This window comes from Colias philodice, chromosome 12 (genome assembly GCF_061535455.1).
Source record: "Colias philodice isolate Cphi_HAF_F1 chromosome 12, ilColPhil1 Martin Lab GWU primary, whole genome shotgun sequence".
Taxonomy (NCBI): Eukaryota; Metazoa; Arthropoda; class Insecta; order Lepidoptera; family Pieridae; genus Colias; species Colias philodice.
Genome location: NC_143097.1, coordinates 8,664,202 through 8,689,224, shown reverse-complemented (window position 1 = coordinate 8,689,224; position 25,023 = coordinate 8,664,202). Strand labels below are relative to the sequence as shown.

General features: G+C 33.9%; 2 protein-coding genes across 3 annotated transcripts in view; one reads left to right on the top strand and one right to left on the bottom strand.

The window, feature by feature from the left end:
* The first annotated feature begins 763 nt into the window (after nt 1–763).
* Nucleotides 764–9,692, top strand: LOC149484201 (uncharacterized). Its single transcript, XM_089701790.1, has 10 exons — nt 764–971; nt 1,140–1,257; nt 1,552–1,708; nt 2,093–2,216; nt 2,800–2,921; nt 3,426–3,574; nt 4,017–4,153; nt 7,282–7,518; nt 7,600–7,759; nt 7,834–9,692. The coding sequence occupies exons 1-10, from the start codon at nt 888–890 to the stop codon at nt 9,381–9,383; spliced, it is 2,838 nt and encodes a 945-aa protein (XP_089557916.1). The 5' UTR covers nt 764–887; the 3' UTR covers nt 9,384–9,692.
* Nucleotides 9,693–12,225: 2,533 nt separating this feature from the next.
* The window catches only part of Elys (AT hook containing transcription factor 1 homolog), a 108,821-nt gene continuing 96,023 nt past the window's right edge, over nt 12,226–25,023 (bottom strand). Inside the window, exons 23-39 of one of the 2 annotated variants that reach the window (XM_089701764.1) lie at nt 24,279–24,394; nt 23,307–23,403; nt 22,333–22,433; nt 21,720–22,118; nt 20,801–20,872; nt 20,306–20,431; nt 19,989–20,102; nt 19,665–19,736; nt 18,678–19,560; nt 17,514–17,883; nt 16,354–17,194; nt 15,736–15,881; nt 14,587–14,655; nt 14,170–14,253; nt 13,246–13,370; nt 12,795–12,883; nt 12,226–12,356 (exon numbers count right to left, since the gene is read on the bottom strand). In XM_089701764.1, coding sequence (XP_089557890.1) covers nt 12,803–12,883; nt 13,246–13,370; nt 14,170–14,253; nt 14,587–14,655; nt 15,736–15,881; nt 16,354–17,194; nt 17,514–17,883; nt 18,678–19,560; nt 19,665–19,736; nt 19,989–20,102; nt 20,306–20,431; nt 20,801–20,872; nt 21,720–22,118; nt 22,333–22,433; nt 23,307–23,403; nt 24,279–24,394 — 3,696 coding nt within the window. In that variant the 3' untranslated portion in view covers nt 12,226–12,356; nt 12,795–12,802. The remainder of the gene's footprint in view (nt 12,357–12,794; nt 12,884–13,245; nt 13,371–14,169; nt 14,254–14,586; nt 14,656–15,735; nt 15,882–16,353; nt 17,195–17,513; nt 17,884–18,677; nt 19,561–19,664; nt 19,737–19,988; nt 20,103–20,305; nt 20,432–20,800; nt 20,873–21,719; nt 22,119–22,332; nt 22,434–23,306; nt 23,404–24,278; nt 24,395–25,023) is intronic. The other variant, XM_089701765.1, reaches the window with a different exon arrangement.

Sequence of the window (25,023 nt, the reverse complement as noted above, 5' to 3'; positions counted from 1 at the left end):
TGAATTATATTAATGTACAAAATTTATCTACAAAAAAAATAAAAATATGTGGTTTTCAAATCGCCTTGTTTTTTTCTACCCGACGGACCCAGAAAGAGGGTAATGTGTTTGAGCTGCATGTATGCTTGTTCGTTTGTATGTTTGATTCTATGTGCGCCTCTGCAGTCTAAACACTTGACCGATTTTTATAAAATAACTAATTCCAAATACATTAATAAGTAAAATTTGACCTAGGTAGGTCAATTAAAATACTAATGTATTTTTGTCTTAAATTTACACTATTGCTACAATGAAACAATTATAACGGTTTAAATCGCGGTATTTATTTTAGATTATATTATATAGATTTTTGGATTTTTATTCTATAGTATCAAGATCGCTTGCGTCGCAGTATCAGTGTTGCTATATGAGCGACGGTGGCGCCCTCATTTATTTTCATCTCTTTTGTGTCGCACTGTACAATAACTTAATTGACGTGGATATTATTTGTTTTTTTTTTTTTACTTTTTCTTATTGACTAGTATTTAAACTTATTAAACAATAAATCCTTCTAAACATTTTACTTAAAATTTATATTTTATGGTTTGTTCGGCTTTCATCTGTGCTTTGATCCTTGTGCTTGTCTAATATTACTTGCTCTGTGGTGCAAGTGACGTTTGGCGAAAAATGTGTCAAAACACAATTTGACATGTGATGACTGAAGATTTCCTCGTAACGTCATAAATTTTGAATAGAGTCTGTGAATAGAGTGAAGCAATAGTCCCTACTCCCTCCATCAACAAAAAATCACAACAATACATCTGTGCAATACATTTATTGTCGTCGATATGTAAAGGAAATTGGAAAACTTTTAAATTACTTAGTTTATTTCCAGTAACTAAACTAAAATGGGTACTACGGGTCAATCTATCACGTTAGCGAATAGTATTATTGGAGTCGGTATCCTGGCTATGCCGTTTTGTTTTCAACAAGTAAGTTCTATATGTTCATTAATAATTTTCCTATGAGGGGTTCAATTCAGGGAATGCATCAGTAAATGTGCTTTAGAGTTACAGTCGATGGATGTATCTATATTTGGCATGATTTCATTTGTATTCAATTATGTATGTATTAACTTCAGTAATATATTTTTTTTGCAGTGTGGTGTATTATTAGCTACTCTAATCCTATTGTGTATGGGCCTTGTTTCAAGATTATGTTGTTATTTTCTTTTGAAATCTGCTATAATTACAAGGAGGAGAAATTTTGAATTCCTTGGTAAGTAACTTTTTAAGAGAACAAATTATTCTACTTTTTTTACATTTGTTAAACAATGGTAAATATACATTATAAAATTGGTAATCAATTTTTAGTTATCTATTCATGGAAAAGTAAAAATAAATAATGTATAGATTAACTCTACTTGCTTATCATTAGAAAAATATGTTAAAAGATAAAACAAATTCATAAATTTATTTACAGCATTAGTAGATAAATATTAAATTGTCTAATTTTTTATTGTTCTTTGTTCGATAATAATTATTTATAAATACATTCTTTTCTTATTTGTAGCGTTCCATGTATTTGGCTCGCCTGGTAAAATGGCAGTGGAAGTTGGGATAATAGGATTTCTAATGGGCACATGTATAGCATACTTTGTGGTAGTTGGTGATCTTGGACCACAGATTATATCCAAAATGTTCAATATTAACCAGAGCGACATACTGAGGTGGGTTACAGAAATAATATTTAAGAATTGTATTGAATTTGTAACATTTTAGACACTAAGTAACTTAAGAGTTGTCAGTTGATAATTATTGATTTAAAATTTAAATCATACAAAATTGTTGGTCTAAAAGGAATCGTTGATTATGTGCAAAATGATGCCAGAAAGGAAATGAATATATACAAAATACATGATTAAACTTGGTCTAGTCTTTTTAAAAGTACATAAAAAAAATTAAACTTAACATGTATTTGCACATAAGATCCTCTATTTTTGTTTCATTATTTTGCCGGACTAATAAAATCAATTTTTATCCTACGTTCCCAAAAAATTTTTGATATTTTTTATAATTTAAGATAAAAAGATCATTCATTTTATTTATTTTAGGACATCTATAATGGTGATAGTGTCATTAGTGTGTGTGCTACCACTGGGTCTCTTAAGAAATGTGGATAGCTTGAGCAATGTCAGTGCGGCTACTATCGCATTTTACTTCTGTCTTGTTATGAAGGTATGCATTTAATTTATTATTGGAAAAAACTAAGCTAAATAAAGTTTCATTAATTCTAAAAACCTAGTGAACCAAATAACAGTTAAAGTTTGTCTTGAGTTTTATTATGACTTAAACTTTTAGAGCTCAATAATATTAAATCTTTATTTTATAGCGGTCCGCCCCGGCTTCGCCCGTGGTACATATTTCGCGATAAAAGGTAGCCTATGTTCTTTCTCAGGGTCTAAAGATTGTCTGTGCCAAATTTCATCAAAATTGTTTGAGAGGTTTAAGCGGGAAAGCCTAACAGACAGACAGACAGACAGACAGAGTTACTTTCGCATTTATAATATTGGTAGGGATTTGTGTATTTCATAAAATGGTTTATTAGTTTATACAAATAAAAACTATAACCATAATAAACTAAAAAAAACTTTGAAATATTGAAGCAGAGGAATTAAAAAATGCACTAATAATCATGATTAAGTTTAAATATATAGAAAATTTCCACATTATTAATTCTGTTTTAAATCATTAAAATATTGAATATAATCATCGAAATAACATTTGTATATTTAACATATTAAAATAATTTCTCAACTAGGTAATAACAGAAGCGGGGACACAGATGTTTGCGACAGACGCACATAATAAAATTGAAATGTGGAAACCTTCAGGCTTGTTGCAATGTGTGCCGATTTTCTCCATGGCGTTATTTTGTCAAACGTAAGTTATTTGTCTGTGTGAATGTTTTTTTTATGTATAACTAGCTGTGCCCCGCGGTTTTACTTGCATTGCTCTGATCCTATTGGTCTTAGCATTATTATATATAGTTTATATTCTTCAATGAATGGGCTAATTACCGCTTAAATGATTTTTCAATTCGGACCCCTATTTCATGAGATTAGCGCAGTCAAACAAACAACCTCTAAGTTAGATGACATCTTGTGACCTATAAAAAAAAAAAACAAATTTTTTTTTAATTATTTGTTTCCGCCATTATTTTTTATTGTAAGTAGATATATTAGTTTAAAAAAAAGAATAATCTTATATTAAACTAGCGGTCCGCCCCGGCTTCGCCCGTGGTACATATGAAAAATAGATGTTGGCCGATTCTCAGACTTACCCGATATGCACAGAAAATTTCATGAGAATCGGTCCACCATTTTCGGAGGAGTATGCAGACTAACATTGTGACACGAGAATTTTATATATAAGATTTGTTTTCAGTCAACTGTTCGAAATATTCGAATCGATGCCTTCACTGTCGCTAGAAAAAATGAACGTGGTAACAAAGAATGCGATCAATATTTGCGCAGCTGTGTACTTCACGCTTGGCCTCTTTGGTTACATAGCTTTTGGCTCGCAGGAGATTTCAGGTAAATTTGTATGTTTCATAGATATATTTTGTAGATGAAAATGATATTTATCATACTATAGCTGTGGCCCGCGGTTTTACCCGCGTTGCTCCGCTCTTGTTGGTCTTAGCGTGATGATATATAGCCTTCCTCAATAAATGGGCCATTTAACACCGAAATAATTTTTTTAATCGGACCAGTAGTTCCTGAGATAAGCGCGGTCAAACAAACAAATAAACTCTTCAGCTTTACAATATTAGAATAGATATTAATGTGATCTAATGTGATAAATTCTCTCTTGAATTATCATATAGGCTGGTTAAACATATTATGTTTACTAAACAAACTTATTTTCTTGTACTCTACTTAAACAGCTATTTGATAATGAAAGCTACTGTATTCTTTAATTATGTATAAAATTATTAATTATTCATATATTTTACTTGAAAATTTAATTTTCCAGGTAACATTCTAATGAGCTTAAGCCCTACGATGGCGAGTGACGTCATCAAACTAGGTTTTGTAATGTCGGTGGCGTTCAGTTTTCCGCTCATTATATTCCCGTGTAGAGCGAGCCTTTATTCCTTCTTGTATAGAAAAGTAAGTATTAACGTTTTAAACAAATTAATTATTATTATTGCATTTTAAAACAAGGGAAAAGGATAGAGCCAAGAATTGAACCTTGTGGAACACCTACATAATAAATGCATGCATAATTATTAAATAGGTAATACATACAATAATCAATATTATAATGTATAATTTGAAATGTAACAAATAATATTATAATAAATTATGTCTAATAAGCTGCATAAATTCGTGTATATACGCCATTGTAACAGTGATAGTAAATTAGTGTGAACACAGGCTCCTGAAAAACAGTTTACAACTATATTAGGAGCCTGGGTCATTATATTTTTGTAACATATAATGGTGCAAATAAATGATTTATTTATTTATTTAAATATATTTCTAGTATTCTATCTATTTATATTTATTGCTGTCTAGATCTTACATGCTGGGGTGAATATTTTTTTTTTTTTTCTCTTTTGTTTCATCTGCAATCAGCGGTTTTCGCTATAAGCGGATGTGTTGTCAGGCAAATTTTGGCATGTAGAGCGAGCCCTCCAGTGAGGACAACTGCTCTTCAAGTAATAAAGCTAGATTACATCTTTTCTTTTAAGACGTTTGTGGTAGGACCTTTTTATCAGTTGGCTTGCTAGTTTGTTAGGATGTTTCTCTAGTCTGGCAACATAAGATTTTGTATGCGTGTTAATTTCATCTTTTATAGAGCATATGTTAGTGTGGCTTTGAATTTCAGCATTAGTAGTAAACCAGGGGGCATTGCTGAGAGTTCGCAGTATAGTATTTTGCTGTCGTTGCAGTAGCGAGATAGATGAATTACTGGCACTGCCCCATAGTTGAATGCCGTATGTCCATATAGGTTTAATTACACTTTTGTATATCAGTAGTTTGTTGTCCAGTGACAGGCGACTTTTCCGGCCCAGTATCCAGTACAAGCTGCGGTAGCGAATGTTTATTTCTTCTCTTTTTGCTTTGATGTGGTGGTTCCAGGTCAAACGTCGATCCAAGTGTAGCCCGAGGTAGCGGACTCTGTCAGTGTGTGGTAGTGTAGAATCTTTAAGCTTTACAGGCGGGCAATCTTCTTTTCGAAGCGTAAAGGTGACGTGTACCGATTTTGAGGGGCTCGCTTTAATTTTCCACCTCTCCATCCAGTCCGTGATCGCGTTGAGACCTTTTTGTAAATTTTTTGATGCAATTGCCGGATCCTTACTACTTGCTAGTATTGCTGTGTCATCAGCGAATGTTGCGGTAGTAACGTTTTCAGTAAGCGGTAAGTCAGCTGTAAAAAGTGTGTATAGTACTGGTCCAAGCACTGAACCTTGTGGCACACCTGCTCTGATGTTGTAGATGTTTGATGTCTTTCCACTTTCCAGAATTTGAAAGCGACGTTCACTAAGATAGGATTTTATAAGTGGATAAAAGCTGTGAGGTAGATTTTGCCTTAATTTGTATAGCAAACCTTCGTGCCACACTTTGTCAAAAGCTTGCTGGATATCCAAAAACACCGATGAACAGTATTCCTTTTCTTCTAGTGACTTCCGGACTCTTTCAACTACTCTATGGACCTGTTCAATAGTGGAATGTTCCTGTCTGAAACCAAATTGATGATCTGGAATAGCATTGTTCACTGCGAGGCAAGTAAGCATTCTGGATAACAAAATCTTTTCGAATACTTTTGACAGTATCGGTAATAGGCTAATGGGTCTATATGATGATACCTCATTAGCCGGTTTGCCAGGCTTATGTATCATCTGAATGTTTGATAATTTCCAGAGATTAGGAAAATGTTGAACCCTTATAATTCCATTATAAAGGATGGTCAGGAATACTATAAGCTTACGGGGCATCTGCTTTAAAATTTCCTTGGTTATAAGATCTATACCAGGCGCTTTTTTATCTTTAAGGTCTTTTATCTTCCTCCATACTTCGGCGGTAGTTACTGGTTTTGGCGGGAGAGACATTTGCATATCCTCTTTAAGGGCATTAATGATTTCATCGTCGTGTCCAGTGAATGTCTCTTTGTTGGGACGGAAAACATTTTCTAGATGTTCGGCAAAGCAGGTTGCTTTTTCCTCTGGTGTCCTCGCCCAGCCTTGCGTTCCTTTTATTGGTGGTTTAGCATTCTGTGGACGATCATAATTTTTTGTAAACTTCCAGAGCGAGTAATTCGTCGAGGCATTTGCAGTCAGCGATTGGAGTTGTGTTTCGAGAGTTTTATTTCGCCAATTATGAAGCATATCTTTCAGTTTTCTTGCCTCTCTGTTGAATTTTGTTTTATCTGTACTCAACCTGCTGTCGTGCCAGATTCGCCTTGCTCTTCTTTTATTTACTACTAGCGGTCCGCCCCGGCTTCGCCCGTGGTACATATTTACGTTTTCTCTACATAAAAACCATCCTCGTACTTCAAGGAATATAATAGAAAAGAATTATCGAAATCGGTTCAGCCGTTCACACGTGATGCCATGACAACGCGAAACGGGTGTAGACCCGCCGCCTTTTTATAGCTCCCGCCGCGAAGCGCGTCGAACGCGGCAACTGATACACAAAAATAATCCTTATGGCTGCATGATTCTGTATTCACGCGCGATGACTTATAGCGTATTTCATGTATAACTTTGGTGTTTCTACACCGATTTACATGATTCTTTTACTATAACCTGCCCAGGAGTATGAAGAATAATTGTGCCAAATTTGGTTAAAATCCGTCGTGTAGTTTTTGTTTCTATAACGAATATACAGACAGACAGACAGACAGACAGACAGACAGACAAAAATTTTACTGATTGCATTTTTGGCATCAGTAGCGATCCCTTATCACCCCTTCATAGTTTTTTTTTAAATATATTTCATGTACAGAATTGGCCTCTCTACAGATTTATTATAAGTATAGATAGCCCTTTTTTTTTAATTAATTATATTAAATTTTTTAATATAATTAATTAAAAATACCATATAAGATAAACAATTATCATAATTCAATCAGATTTATAACAGCAAGAAGACAATGTAACATTATCAATTGCATCTTAAAAATCTAAAAAAACAAAACATTCAAATATGCTAAAGATCTTATTTTAATGTAAATGTGTACGACAAAAACGCAAACGACAAAACGTTTTTACTACAGTGCTCATATTTTTCAGGTACACCCATCGCATCACGACCACATCATAAACCATTCTATACCAGAGAGTACATTCCGATGCATAACAGTTGCTATTATAGCTGTATCTCTATTTATAAGTCTGTTATTGCCTAATATTGAGTTGGTATTGGGCTTAGTAGGGTCCACTATTGGAGTTCTAATATGTGTGGTGTTCCCAACCGCTTGTTTTATTAATGTCACCTTTAAGAATACCAATGAAAGAGTATTAGCAAAGGTAAATAAAAAAAAAACATTTATTTGGTATATTTGATAATTGACATAAAACACCTAATATAATATCTTTTTCATTTTTCAGTTCATCTTAGTTTTAGGCCTTATTATTTTGGTCTTGGGAACGTACGCGAATTTACAAGCTGCAGAAAATACAAGGGACAAGTATGATGATAAATATATCACTCAAGAACGAATTGACAAAATTGTTGAAGATTTTTTTGAGAAAATGGAAAAAGCTGAAAGTGAGTCAAATTTTATTGTGTTTTATATTTCTAATTTTCTATACTATTATACTGAATGTGACTTTTTTTTTCAGAGCTCAAACCGATCATTAATGAGCCTAAAAAAGATGGTAATAATGACGTGGCAGGAGATTCTGTTGCATTACCGCCTAATCCAATTCCACCTGAATCACGGTCAAATGAAAGGAAACTTGCTCCAATAGAAATATTAGAAAATAAAAAGGACATTATACCAGATGATAAAGAAAAAATAAATAAAGAATCGGAAGAACAGGCACAAAACGTTGAGGAGAAATTCAACGGGAATAAACTAGCAAACGGTGAAAATACTAAAAAGAAAACGGACGAAAGACTAAAGGATGAAATAAAAGCAAATCAAGAAAAAATACAAGTGATCCAAACTAATCAAGAAAAACTTGATATAATGAAATCAAATCAAGAGAAAATAGATATGATAAAACACCAGCAACTAATGGAAACTATTAAACAACACGGCCAAGAACAAAAAGAGCTAATCAAAGAACAGAAAGAAATTTTGGATGTGTTGAGAAAGACAAAAGATGAAATAGAAAAGAATAAAAAAGAAACAGACAACACTGAAGCGAAAAAGATAGCTGTTGAAAGTATACAGAAGATAGCAAATATGGCGATACAGAGTCTAACAGGCGTGTCTGATGCGCCCGTTGAGCAAATAAATGGTGACAAAAAATTAGAACCATTAGACAAAATTGTTGATAAAGCTGTTAATGAAATAGCCAAAAAAGCGGCAGAAACCTTAAAGAAAACTGAAGACATCAAAGAAAAACCGGGCCCCAATACCAAAGTAGAATCAGTCGGTGAAAAGAAAAATGAGCCTATTTTAATGAAAAAGATCGAAACAAAAAATATCGAAAACGTAGGTGAAAAGAAGAATAGTATTCATGAACCCAATAACGTTTTAAATGTCAATAACGCAGAGAAACAAAGCAAAGACACTATATTAGAAAGTAAACCGCAATTAAATATACCACAAAATTTACCTCAGATTAAAGCAAGTCCTATTGTAGATAGTATTCAATCAAACGGACAGCAAAATAAAATAAATTTGGACAAATCAAGTAAAGATAACATAAATAATAACAATAATGTTGATAAAACGAAACATACCCATACTGCAGATGAACCTCAATCTTATAAAGAGGGTGAAGATGCGCAAATACAACCAAAACCAAGATTAGAAAAAACTGTAGGCAATGTTCCTTTGGCGATAGCTTTGAGCGAAAGTTCTAAAATTAAACAAGAACACATAGAAAGGATAAAGGAAAAAGCTAATCAAAATGTTAAAGCAAATGTTGAACCTAATAAACTAAATGGTGCTGTAGACAATAAAGTTGAAATGAAAGAAAAGGCAGAAAACTTACTTTTAAGGCAGAAACGTGAAGTAGTAGACTGCACGGAAAAAACTACTTTAAAACCAGAAGATAAGCAGATTTGTGAAAATCTCATAGATCGACTAGAGATTAAGAAAGATACAGCCGAAATTCTACCAAAGATCGATTTAAACGATGTTTTATCTAAAAGTTTGCCAATCGACATACATCACATACGATCACTAAAGAGTTACGAAGAAAATGAAAAGATTTGAAGTTTATGTTGCGAGAAATACCATTTCATTATTATTTGATACTAATTAAGGCGTTAACTATTTATTTTATTGTAATTATTTGTAATTTTAATTATAAATAAAAAGGTTACTAATGTGCAAGATTCTGCATTTACGTTGTTATAGTTGTAAAATAATGTTGTGGTAAGTCTGTGATCTCATGAAATCAAAATTAATGTAATAAATACCACGAAAGCCTTCATAATCATCCTTAGGTGAGGATTAGTTTAACTATTGTATGTGATGCGATGGACTGACTGTGTAATAAATATATTTTAATATTTATGTAAAAATTTTGTTTTATTTATTCATATTTTTATTTATAAACGAACACCCCGAATTCTGCCAGGACTGCTTAATAATGTGTGTAAAAAAAATTACGACTTATTTTAGGACCGAAATGATTTAAGTACACTTAAAATTTCATAAAATCGGTCAGCTGTTTTCTTAGGGGTATGGCAATTTAACATTGTGATACGATTTTTTTTTAAATATAGTGTTACAGGATTCAAGAGTCATAAACGCACGACTAGCGTATAGGTCTCTTGACTTAAATAATATAAAAGACCTTGGGCGATGCAGATATGGCGAAGCGCAGCGCAGCGCATTTTTCATTGTCAAACTATTAACGACATTATTGTTCTCATTAAAATAAAATCAAATAATAATAAGACCTATTTTTCGGGGAGCATCGAAGCGTCATACGCGAAAAGTAGCGCGCTGCGCTTTTTTTAATGTTATTTCAATGAGGACAATGTTATTTGGTTAAAATCTATTATAATTAAATTTTCATTATGTACTGCACCACCTATTGTTTTTCCCCTTATAAAATTCAAAATCCTACCCATAGGTTGCCTGGTAGAAATCGCTCAGTAGCGATAAGGCCGCCTTTTTGGCTTTACATTATATTGTCTTTTTCTTTTTGTTATATTGTCTGTTTTTATTTGGTGCTAAATAAAGTGTATTTATTTATTATTATTAATGTTGTTAATAGTTTGACAATTAAAAATGCGCTGCGCTTCGCTTCGCCATATTATCTGCGCCGGCTCAGTAAAAGACGAACGAAATTTCATGATCGTCAACCTCAATAAAAACTTTTTGTAATTTGTTTGATTAATAACTGCATTTCAATCACAGATATCAATGCAATCATGCAATAATTAGGTAGGTACTAAGCACACTAAGCGACAGTTTGTGCGATATTGCATACTACATAATTATATTGAATCGAAATTACCTGGGTAGGTACGCACTGACTACTTATCGATTTATAAACAAATTTCAGGTACATAGTAGATTCGATTTTTAATTTTTGTTATTTCTACCTAAACTCGAAATCATGCGGCATTGCAGGTATTTATTGCTTTCCTTAAAACTTAACTTGGGCTCGAATTATTACTTTAGAAATTTGAAATTAATGTATATGAAAATTTAATAGTAGTAGTGTAGATAAACTTAAGGATTTACCAGTACATAAGGCGCGGGTCAAACACAAGCGGCGCGGGCGCGGGCGTGCCATAAGCGCACCTCTTGAATCTGTTTTGCACCACGTCCTTCTTAGTGACATATCACACTAGCGGATTGCGAGCGGTTTCAAAGCGGAGCGGGTGCGCAACGAATACGTTGCGGGCGCGCAACGAACACGCCGCGGATGCGCAGCGAACACGTCGCGGAATAGAAGCGTCGACGCCATTTTGTATACTCTCGCACAAAAGCCAGCTCTTCCGCCTTGCCTAACTTCCATTCAATATTTCCATCGTTTCTGTAGCACTCAATTTTTTAACCGTACTGTGGAAATGCACTTACTTAACTAAAGATGTAATAGTAACAACTGGAGTTGTTAAAAAAGGTGCTATAAAATTGAATTACTAGGACTAGTGAGTTGCTGGTTGCTTGATAAAATTTTCTACTCACTGCTACCTATTTACCTAATAATAAGATAGACCTGTTTTAGTTAAGGAGCTTTAACATTTATTTCACTAATGAACTTTCTTTATGAGCAATTAAGTTATCTGATTGCATTTCGACCAAGATTTAATGGATAAAAAAATACCCTAAACATTAACATGTTATGAAACTCGTAAAAAATAATGATCTCATAATCATTATACTATCACAAGTTTTAAGTAACAACCAGCACGGATTCCATTTTGTTAATGAGTGTACATGACTGCGACGTAAACGTTGCGCATCTGCCACGCGTCCGAAACGAATTCGCTGCGCAACCGCGGCGTGTTCGTTGCGCGCCCGCAACGTATTCGTTGCGCACCCGCTCCGCTTTGAAACCGCTCGCAATCCGCTAGTGTGATATGTCACTACATTTTGTATGAAAGAATTTTGGACAGGCGTCGAAACGGCACGCCACGGTTGTGCCAAGGTTGCGCCTTTCCAAAATTATTTCATACAAAATGCCAATAGCGCACCCGATGCACGCCGGCAGCGCGCCCGCGGCGCGCCGCGCCGCTTGTATATGTCCCGCGCCTAACAGAATAGGCTGCCATTGCCCTCTTACAATAAACTTGTTTAAGTGATCTTTACCGTTATGTAATTACTGAGAAAATTTTAAAGCATTTGAACTGTATTTGTTTTTATCAAAGAAAAAATACTTAAAAATACTCTACAGTAAAATAATTCTAAACATATAGCAAAGTTTTATTGTCTTTTAATCAATAACCTTGCATTAATAAAGGGAAGTGCAATATTTTTTTGTTTTATTTATGCACTGTAAAATAAGGCATTTCGTACACAAAGCTATAGAGTAGTGCACGAAGGGGACACGATATTTTATAATTATACAGGATTAAAGGTAAAAAATGAAACACAGTTTTTAATAATTGTATTGTATATTAAAAATTAAAAATGAAAAAACAAATAAAATTAAAAACTAAATTATCCTATTCCATACATTTGCTTAACATTATTTTAACACGCTTCTTGTACATTTTCTCCCGAGACCTGAAAAATGAAAGAAAATTCATTAAGAATAAAGTAATAAGAAATTAAAGAAATAGTGGTTAAGTTTTATTCGTTTTAGTTTTTAACCGGGATATGTAGTACCTTACTGGCAAGTAATGAATCTATACTAATATTATAAAGCTGAAGAGTTTGTTTGTTTGAACGCGCTAATCTCGGGAACTACTAGTCCGATTTGAAAAATTCTTTCGGTGTAAGATAGCCCATTTATCGAGGAAGGTTATAGGCTATAATATCATCACGCTACGACCAACAGGAGTGGAGCCACGGGCTGAAACCGTGAGGAGCAGCTAGTAAAAAATATAATTAAACTAGGTGACCCACGCAACTCCGTCTGCGTTCAAGAGGAATATTTTCCCGCGTTTCAAAGAGATATTAATTAGATTTTTATAATATTAGTAAAGTATACATATTACAAACCAATGAAACTATAGTTGCGAATTACGTCGTGTGGGCGTGCCCCGTTCTGACGTCACGGGCGACCCCGCCTTGCTGTCTGCGTCGCGTTTCTGTATAAATTTACGGAAAAATATTTTTGTTATTAATTAATATTATAATATGTATATAGATTGATGGGACAATAGATTCTTTTTCTATATTCAGTATTTAAAAAATAAAAACTGATAAGTACTTTGAATTTGGTTACGTAATATAATATGCAATTTATAACCAATAGTAGCGATTTTAACCTTAAAAATTATCTGTTTTATTTAAACACAATTTTTCGCAACACTTTAAACTAAAAGCTATTCGTAGCTTCTAAATGCGTTAAAATAATTCATACAGAAAACATACACAAAAAACTACATATTTTAAGTCACAAATATAACTACTAAGTTCAAAGATTAAACGCATACAAGGCAAAACGAACCTTAACATCAGTGGAGGTCCTCCGCTTGGGCGTGTGTATCGCTTGGCACGCGCGTGTGAACGACGCTCTGCGGCCGCGAGTGGGCGTGTCGTCTGCTAGCGGGGAGCCGGCTACTGGACTACTTACTGCGGATTACAACGTTTTGTATAATTATGTATTAAAAAAAAAACTTTAGACCAAATTTAAATGGGACCACATGGGAGGCTCTTGTTAACAAATAAACATGTGTGCGTGTACTAGTGTACACACGTAAGAAGTGAAACTTCTTTATGACCTTATTTTTCAAAAATAATTTACTATATAATATATGCAACTTTACAGAAATACGTCGAATCGCGTGGTAGGGATCAAAGAATACTTATACTCTAAAAAGAGGTATAAGAAAAAGATGGCGCGTAACGGAAAAATGTCACGCGTAACGAAAAAATGGTACACTAAATTTTTTTCCAACCCCGATAAAGAAGTTTCACTTCAAAAACTAAATCGCCTTGAAATTGACAATTTTACACCAAATTTAAATGGGACCACGCGGGAGGCTCTTGCTTACAAATAAAACAAGAATCATCGAAGTCGAGCCATTATTCCAGGTAACAAATCCAGAGAATAGTTTTGTTGAGAAACTTCCTTTTTCGCTGGAAGTCGGTTGATAAATGTAAGTACTACTAACTATAGGAATATTATTAGAATATTGGAAGCAAATTCTTCTTATGTGAATACAATTGAAAATAAAAAAAATGAATGAATTTAACGTTGAATACGTTGTAGAAACATTGTTGAATATAAATATTATGTTCATAATATAAATAAACAGTTAACATCATTTATACCGCAAAGAGAACAAAGTAAATGAATTTGATAGCAAAGTAAAAGTAGTCACATGCCACAGAAAGACACAAAAAACAAAGAAATAGACAAACAACTCACTCGAAACATCTGCGGAGATCCTGCGGCTGATTCTGGCGGGTTTCACTATCGTCTTAGTTTCTGATGCGGCGCGACTTATACGACCTGTTATCAATTGCAAGTTTTTTTTATAACCAAGACTTAATTTAAAATGTATACGAAAACAGATTGTATTTACGAGAAGTTTTTGTCGTTTTCACTTCAGTACTAAACGAATTACCAATTTAGGCTGTTTGTCAAAAGATGAGTGGGATTGTAGCTAATAATAATTTGAATCTCAAGATACATCAAAAGATGAACAAGGATCTTCATATCGATTTGTCACATTCACACAGTTTTTTTTTTAATTTAAAAACAGTTGCGCGAAAGAAAAATCTACAAAAGCTTATCATGCAGTTAATTATACAAAAATAAAAAAAGCTTTAATAAGCAACTTACGTGTCGGTTTGCTAGCGGAGGAAACGAGCGAATCTGGTGAATTCTGAAACTCTTCGGGATCGGGCGTGCCTAGTTTTAGTGACAGACAGTTACTATAGTACATGCAAAATTACTAATTACTACTATAGTTCGATTCAAACTGAATGGCGGTTCGGAAGTTAGGTGCAGGTGCGAGTGCGGGTGCGCACAGGACTCTTACTTGACTTTAGGTATTAAATAAATAAATAAATATTATAGGACCTTATTACACAAATCGACCTAGTCCCACAGTAAGCTCAATTAAGGCTTGTGTTGTGGGTACTAGGCGACGATAAATATAATATTAAATAAATACATATATAGATAATAACACCCAGACCCAAGAACAAATAATTGAGTTCATCACAAAAATATTTGCCCTGACCGGGGATCGAACCCGGGACCGTCGGCTCAGTAGGCAGTTACTTTACCACTGCGCCAACCGCGTCGTCATAACCTAAAATTGTTTTCTACGCATCGGATCGTACGATGTTCCGAGCCGCTATTTAGTTTGAATCGTACTGTATCAACGGCTATAATATTGATAATATAACTGATATTATGAGTAGAAAGGCGTAGGTAGGCTAAATCGCGTTGGAATGTGGCTAATTCAAGCCAGAATTTTCGGTTGTCTTATTTTTCGCTCACGGTAGTTGAATCATGTCATCTTACTTTTACGTCTTATCGTGCGTACGAGTGTCGTTGAAGATCGAATGTTGTGTTGGTAACCTATTTACAGCTATTTACTTATACTGTCATTATTTAATAAATTATGATACATAAAGCGTCACTTCCAATATTAACATTAAATAATAATTAAGTTCTCAACTAAATAGGACGAGCATTTGTGATTATATTGTTTGGAACATACTATTATAACCGTTGATATAATAAAGTCAAAGTAAGGATATTAGCATGGTACTAAATTAATAGCAGAGTAATATTTATTTGCTGAGTGCCTTATTTAAATACAAGTGCATTTATGAAAAAAAATTTGTTAAGTTGTAAATTTTTAGTTAAATCGCTTGTCAATGTACAGCTTGTCCATTTAAATGCAAAAAAATAAATAAATTACAAAATAAATTCAAGCAAAATTAACTAAAAAATGCGGGTAGTTAAACATTAACTTACCCTCAAAGTCAGTTTTATCTAGAAGAGAGATAGGATCTATAGTTTGAACGTCCATTGAAGTAGACGCTTCTTGCGAGGGCCTTCGCCGACGACCTGGGGATTTCGCTTGAACAGTTTCTAATACGGCCTTTTGAGAACGGAGTAACCTGTAAACGTACATACATGTATTTTTTTTGAGCAAGGCAGACGTATAAATAAAAAAGAAAGAAGAACGACGAAGAGACGTATAAACAACTAAACTGAAAATCACACAAAAAATTGTCTGAACTCTGCCTACGCGTATATTAGGTAGATTTTTCTATTGAGCGATAGTTTAATGATTACTGCCAAAAAATGAGTATTATTTTCAATTAATATTTCATTCGACGCCACTCGAACATTTTTTAACAATTTTTTAAAGGCGATTAAGAAATAAATTTTTGCATATTTAACAATAAATGTTTTTATTAAAAAAAAATGGGTTGCATACTCATGAATTAACAGAATTATTAATTAATAATTAATTATTAATTAAGTAACAGAATTGAGCACTTAGTTACTGTTACGCGAAATTCAATTTACAATAAAACACTACAAATTATAATTACTATATGAAAAGAAATCCAAAAGTCAACTCACCGTCTTGCACTGGAATATTCGTTAACATCTTGACTATCTCTATTCGCGTCTTCAACGGGCGCTTCCGGTATCACAGACAAATCGGTTTTAGTGTTCAATATGGACTTCCTTCCTTTCCTTACGCTCCTATCTCCATCCTCACTAGCTTTACTTGCTGACTTTCCAGAACTTTCCGAAGCAACACTAACTGTATCGTCATCCTTTTTGTTACTCGCTCTTGTTCTACGCCGTGGAGTTAATTCTTCTAACGGCATTAATTCATCGTCCTTTTCGGATAATTCTCTAGATGCTCGTCTGGTTAGAATTTTGCGTATTTCTGTGTTTGGTGTTTTGGATCGTCGACCGCGTCGTGGCGAATCTTCTGGCGTTTCTGGAATGTTCTGGTCGTTTTTCTCTGAGGTTGTGCGTTTGCGTGGCGTTTTTGGTTCAAGATCTTTGTCAGTATCTGTTGAGCCTTTTCTGGACCGTGGCTTTGGTTTTTCTGTAGTAATTTCAGTTGTATCACTAATATCTTGAGATTTAGACGTCGATCGCTTTCTAGTGCGAGGCGCTGCTTTTTCTATCTGCGTTTCTAGAACTAATTCACCAACTGCTTGTGTTTCCGCTTTATCTTCTTTTTCTTCAACTATCTTGTCTTTTTTTACATCACTTTCAGTTATTTTCTCTTGCTTATCTGAATCTTTATGTGTTTCCTCCAATCCTAATTTCTTATCAACATTTTGTGTGGTTTCCTTTGCCGTGGCGTCTACAACATCCATATCTACCGGAGTTTTATTACTTTCACTCATTTTACTTTCAGGAATAACATCTACTACTGATACCGTGACTTGAACTCGGTGATCTGAAAAATAGCAAATTCACATTAAACAACACATGAAAAAGATCATTATTATAAAATATATTTTATTAGCGGTGCCGCGTGGTTTCTACCGCAAGCAAAATCAAGTTTTTCTAGTGAGTAATTCAGGTAAATAAGCCATATAACTGCCAATAATCATCAAAATCCGTTCAGTGATTCAACAGTGAAGGAATAAAACCATACATACGTCCATCCTCACAAACTCTCGCATTTATAATATGAGTTTTATGGTGGATTTTAACTTATTTGATCATTTATAACAATACCATTAAAAACATGTGTCCAACAACTAATTTCTTACCTTGATCAGTTTCCATAGCGACATCATGATCATTTTTCTCTTCCTTTTCTTCAGAATAATTAAGATTTCCCGATTGGTCCGATTCAATGACAGAATTATCATCAGTAAGCATTGACGCATGTGCTTGTTTCAAATCATCAATCACTTCTATAACTTGAACTACTTCACTCTGTTTATTATCTTCGACATTATTATCATTAGTTTCATTCGGTGATTCTATTATTATATTATTTTCAACATTTTCTTCACTTATGACATTTTCCTGTGCGTCTTGTTCCACTATTTCCTGGATTTGTAGTTGATTCGAATCTGAGTCTGAATCGTTTATGGATATAACTTCCGCTTCTTCTGAGCTTGATGACGATGATTCCTGCGAAAAAAAAATTAATTTTGATTTAATTACTTAAAGAAATATTGCATAAATAAAATAAGCACTCATAAATTTTTTTTCATTAATAGAGGTTCTTTCTTCGCACTAATTAAAGCGAATATAATTATATCTTGGTATAGAAGTATCAATAAATTATTTGAAGCCAAAATTACAGTCTATTTTTCATGTTTATCTGTTGCTAGATCAAATTTTTTACAGGAAAATGTATGTATACATATTCATCTTTTTACAAAGTCTAAGAGGCAAGACGACAGTCATAAAAATCGTCTTTCAAGTCTTAATCTTACAATTCAAAAATCAAATTTCAAATCAAATTTATTTATTTTGTTTTCACAATTTTTTTTTACAAACTCATAAATTGTAAGTCCCTGGTTAACCCACTAGGAAAAACCTGTGCGGGGTCAACCAGTGACCTCCGTCGGCTTAGTATATTATTAACAATATGATTTTAACCATTTTTAACAGTACATATTTTGAGACAGAATTTTTTTTTATGTACAATCTTCACACTTAGTTAGCCTTAACTTTAAAAAATAAATAAATATATTAATAAATAAGATTAAGATATAATATATATAACTAGAGGTCCGCCCTGGCTTCGCCCGTGGTACATATTTCGCAATAAAAGGTAGCCTATGTCCATTCTCGGGTATCAAAATATCTCCATACCAAATTTCATTCAAATTGGTTCAGTAGTTTAGGCGTGATTGAGTAACAGACAGACAGACAGAGTTACTTTCGCATTTATAATATTAATATGGATTAATACTTACTTCCTCCGAACTTTCCTCTTCCTCTTCAACTTCCTCCACCTCGACTTCCTCAGTGCCAGAGTCGGATTCCTCCCGATACTCATCATCAGACATCTCCCCCTCAATTTCATTAATCTCCCGCTCAATTTCCACAATTTTCTCTTTTTCCTTCTGAATAACTCTCGCCGTATCTTGCTCCATTTGAGACTTCCAATTTTTATCCATATCTATATCACTGTCACTTGTCATTAAACTCGATTGATTGATCTGTTTTTCAATCGTACTATCATTACCTAAGACGGATTTGCCTAATTCACTTTCGTCCATTTTAATTTCTGGCGGTAACTTTTCCACTTTGTCTGTATGCACACTTGTTTCTACGGAACTCTCGAAGCTATGTAACACGGATTTGCCTGCGTCTTCGTTGAAAGTCGTGAACGGTAGGGACTTAACTTCTGCACGAGTGACGCTTTCTTCATGAATACTAGATGTTTCACCCATACTGCTTTGGTAACTGTGTAAGACTGATTTTTCGACAAATGTTTCGTGAATGCTAGTAAACGCTGGTAGGGGTTTAATTTCATTGGAACTTTCGTCCATTTTGGATATTTTCCCTGCTGTTATAGATAGACTATCATTGGAGCTTTGTAGAACAGACTTATTGACTATAGGAGAGAAGGTAACGTCCATCAAACTAGTGCCTTGTTTGGAAGGCTTCATTGGAGTACATTCGATTATACTTTCAGATTTATCTTCAGTACTTTGTGATTCGACTGTCTCTACGTTTTGTTTGGTTTTAGCGAATGTGTTCGCTTCTAAGACCATTCTGGAGAGCGATTTTTTACCCTTGGCAGTAATGTCTTTCTTGGGTGACATTAGTTTTTCTGGTGTTTTGGAGCGGCTCCTACAATAAATAAATAATAGATAATCGTTTAATTTTGTACTTCCAATAGATAAAAAACAATAAAACCCACGCTTTAACTCTATTTGCGACATAAATGAATTTACCTCAAGCTTCGTGGACTCTCTAAAATGTGTTGATCTTTTTGTATTTCCACCTCAGGAGTGCGGGATCGACTTCTGTTAATAAATAATCATGCATATTAAAAATTCCCGCAAAATAACTAATTTTAACAATTATTATAAACATTGGGAATTTATCTGTTCGTGTTCTTATGTATGCTAAAGCTGTTGGATACAGTTTCACTTAAAAAAACGCAATAAATAAAGCGGAAAGCTCATAATTTTATTTAAATAATAATTGTTGTTTAATGTATTTCAAATTAAATTTATTTAAATAGTTTGAATTTGAATATTATACAAATGACTTACCTCAGGCTTCTACGGGTAGGTGATTCTGAAGGCTTAGTAGGCGACTCCTTGATAACTTCTAAACGTGGCGACTCCATTACTCTCTCTATTCTTTCTGGTGTGCGCGATCTGCTTCTATAAAATAAATGCGTTATTACAAATTGATTAATTCTATTGTGAAACACAATATTCAAGAAATACAAAGATAAAATATTACAATTGAGAAAACTTCCTAGACATCAAGATAAACATAAAAAAAGTTCAAAATACCCTCAATTATTTTAAAAATAAAATTTTTTTACTCCAATAAAACCTGTGATATCGATAAAATAAATTACCTAGTAGATGGTACAAACAATGTATTTGTAGGGTTTAATTCATCAGCCTGTTCCAATTTTGGCACTTCCAAGATGGCCGGTAAGGGCGAAGTACGTGGGCTTACTTCTGGCGTACGAGATCGGCTTCTAGAAACATCCATAAACTAAGATTTATATAAAGTGATGTATAAACCAAAAGAAAAATGAAAAATAGAACGATTCTGTATTGCAATACAAATACAATATAACGTGGGTTCTGAAGGTAGTAAAATTAACTACGTAATTCATATTCATAATTAATTAATTAATAAAGTAAGAATTGTACAAAAAAAAGTGCAAGAATTTTAATTTTTCTTATTGATCAATTATAATTGAACGGTTATGTAAATGTGTACAAATTAAATTATCAATATAGGTCTATCCGTTTCAAATGTATGTATGAAATGATATACTTACTAATTTAAAAAATACATATTTTTATTTATTCTATGTCGGTAGTTTTAATGTTAAAATTACCTGGTAGCTCTGTTTGAACGAAGCGGAGTAACTATCGGTGAGTCTTGACGTTCGGGAGTTCCGCTGCGGCTTCTAGAAATATTGAATTTTAACCATACGTACTTGTTTAGTTACGGAAACTTATAGATTTACTAGATTTCCGCCCGCGGCTTCGCCCGCGTTTTCAAAGGAAAACCCGCATAGTTCCCGTTCCCGTGGGATTTCCGGGATAAAACCTATCCTATGTGTTAATCCAAGTTACCCTCTATATGTGTGCTAAATTTCATTGTAATCGGTTCAGTAGTTTTTACGTGAAAGAGTAACAAACATCCATACAAACTTTCGCCTTTATAATAGTATTAAGATATAGAAAAATCTTGTAGAGATTGTCTAATCTAAAAATGAACGCCCCTCCACTAAACTTAATTGTTTCAATGTGTGAGGACAAATAATTATTGAACCACTTTATATGTGTGCGCGCGTCGATTCTACTGCAAACTTTGACACTCGCGCACTGATTTGTCAACTAATCGGGCGATCAGTTCAGCTGCCTAGCATTGTATGGCGGGGAGAGCGCGCTATGTACGGAATGACACGTCCGTTCTGTCGTGCATCGCGTCATTTATGCACTAGTTGGCCAACTGGTCCTGTCGTTCGGGCATGGACGGGACTGGAGGACTGAACGACCAATGAGGCAGACCAATTTGTGTGTATTGCGTCTATACACGTACTTTGAATGTGAGCGTAAACACAGTGGAGGGGCGTTCATTTTTAGATTAGACAATCTCTAACTTTCTTTGCAACAGTTTACACCTAATTCTTTTTTCCTTCAGGAAAATGTTTCAAAAATAACTTAACAAATTAAGAAATGTGTTGAATTTTATTGAGGAAATATTAGCTTTTGAATAAAATATTAACTATAATACGATAAAATACACACCTATTAGCCACTGGTGTACTTTCACTAACACCAGACCTAATGCTCCGTCTACCTTTAGGCGTTTTCGGTACAAAACTTAATTCCGCTGAACTATTAAACTCCATAACATCATCCGTCCTTGTCACACTCGTACCGAACCGTATTTCTATCTCACTCTTCTCTGTAACAAATCGTCTTGACTCGCTCATTTCCGTACCGAATCGTCTCATCTCACTCGCACGTGTGTGATCACGTATGTCTGTCTCTCTCTTACGCTCTTCGGGTTCTGGGGTTCGGCTGAATCTTCTTTCGCCGGAATAACGAGGGTTTATTAGAGTTACGGGTATATCGGCTATGCTCTCTATTGATGTGTTCGGATCGTCCGATAGACTACTGTTCGCTGATATTGATAGGGATTTTCTAAAAAATAATAATAATATTTCAAATTAAGTACAAAAAATAAATCTTTCCATAAATCTGGTCGTCTGTGAGCAATCACTACATAGCGAAAAATTAAAAAATATATATATTCTCAGGTAAAGTTTAATTATATCATTTTCAGAGCAATAAAGCGTTTTGCACGCCTCATAAGCGAAGCGTTGTTTTTCAAATAACATCGTATTACAAAAGTTACCTTGCTTTAACGGAGTCCTTGTATGATTTTCTCGGATTGATCTTGCTTTCAGCCGCGAATTTCTTTGGCGGAGATTCCAATGTTTTGTCTTGTTCTTGTACCTATGATATGTAAATGAATTATTTATTCATACAATATAATGCTAAGTCCTTAATAAAACAATAATATCACAGTATTACCATTATTTCCTACAGTAGTGCGACGAATGTACTTGTGCAGAGAAACGGAGGGGAACTGGCGGGGGTCGGGCGACGCGGGCCGCGTAAAGCAAACACGCTTAGTTTGCTTTACCTAGCGCGAAAGGATGACGCAGTCGTATTTTTTGTGTAATAATTTTATTATACATAGGTACTTACATATTCTATTATGGCGCGCACAAACTGTTCGGTTTACGGATGTAAATCTACATTGAAATCCCAGAAGGAAACAATATTTCAGAAAGATTGTATTAATTGTATCTGTTGAATTAAAATCAAAGCTATGTATATATGTTGTCCTCATTATTTTCTAATCAGATTGTACATCCCAATGCGAATGCATTACTTAGTTAAATGTTATAATATACAATTAAGAACATCCAAAAATAAAGTGTCCACGTAAATAATATTTAGCAGTGCAATATCTGTAATTATATATTTATGAACAAATAATTACATCAGATTTAATAATCGCAATTATTTTGAATGTACATATGAATAAAGATTTCATCATAATATTAATAATCACAATTGTTTTATTTCCCATTTGTTGCAACCCTAGCGTATTTTCGTGTGGCAGCGTCATTACCTACGCTGGCGGCGGCATCGCGCGACATCAAAGGCGATTCCTTACTGTAGGAAATAATGGTAATACTGTGATAATATTATATTCTCAATCTTAATGTAAAATTCATTTCAAGCTAAAAACTTATTGTTTTTATTATCGTCTAGTTAGTTAATTTTAATTTTTAATATGATATTTAAATATGAACTTACCTCATTATCAGGCGAATCCGGGGCTTTATGTATAGCTATTGCGACAGGAGAAGATGGAGGCAACTCCGTTGGTGTTGGTATTGTGAATCTTAGATGTCTGAAAAAACATGCAATTACTATTTATAAGTATGTGGCATATTTTTTAGTTTCTAAATTAAATAAACACTTTTATGTTGAAATTTACACAATGATACTAGATTTTTTAGCTCTAAGCAACAGAAAAGATGTAATACTGTTGTACATAAAATTTCAACCCTGCGAAATACAATGTTTGCTCTAAATGTTTAAAATGCTTGCTCCTATCAAACGTAAATAATACTATTAATGAGAAAATTATTGTTCCACGCATAACTATTAAATCAAATATTTGTATCCATTAGGTATAAAATACAGTTTAGAATAACTGCAATGCACATTGCAAATGGTATGATTAAGGGCCCTTAGTAGGTGAAAACGGCAAAATGGACTGTTTTCTATAAGCTATAATTGAATATAAAGTTTTTTCGCACTGAAATTTCTAATATGTATTACAGAACGTATGTTCACACATACGTTGATTGGTTGAACACATGGGATGACTGTTTCCAAAACACGATTGGAAAAATTTTACTCGATAAAAAAAAATCCTGAAGTTACCTCTAAAATATCATATAAATGCTCATTACAACCGTACTTTACGATAATAATTCGTATAAAATCACAAATACATAGGTACCTTCTGTTTACTATTTACCTTCTCGCTTTCGTGACTGTTTTAGATTTAAAAAATACTAAATATTTTCATTCACTTTTTGATAAAAATGTGAATGGCGCTTACGATTTTTTACGAGCACGTTGATTTCATACTAAACTCGGACCCGCTCACCCATTACCTCAGGCCCTAATAGCTGAATTATCGCTGACCGCCTAACACCCTTTAAGGTTAAGATAATGGATGAGTAATATAGCTAAAAATAAAATGATGAAACATACTTATTAGTAGAATCGCTGTAATGCGTGTGATTGCTCGCCGTGTCCATATCATCATCACTGTCCACGGCTAAATCCGTTACAGATACCGCATTCTCTTGCCATTCCGCTCTTCGACTCTGAAAATATTTTTGACGTGACAACGTCTTATAATTCGATACAGCCGGCTGCACGCACGAAAAAACATGACTCATGCGGCGTTACCTCGCTCTGAGGCGTTCCGTAAGGCTTGAAGTGCGAGCGAGAGCGCGGAACGAGCGACAAAGAAGCACAATCGAACGTTGTCACGTTCAACTATCGTCAGTAAACCGACTTTACAGACAACCAATTTTTTTTTGTGATATATTCTCACACCTAATTTTTTAAGGTACTCGGTTAATTGTGTGACTTCATTAAATTAAATCACTAGATATTTTCAACTCATTTTAGTGTATCTGGTCTTGACCAAAGATGGATTTCTAATTTGTATAATATTTTATAAATTACTCAACAAAAATATCTATGTAAATAATAAAAACAGATTTTTAACACGTTCTTATGAATGTTTTTCAATATTTAGCTTGCTGTTTAAGATGAAATTTATAACAATGAACAGCATTCTAGAATAATTTATCTCATTTTGTAACTAAATTCCACATAGTTAATTTTTAAGCTATTGCATAGCGTCTATCGCGGGCCTTGAGCGCGGGGACCGAATCGAGAAATTCCGTAACGAAAAACCTCACGCTCCCCACTCCGACGGGCTCGG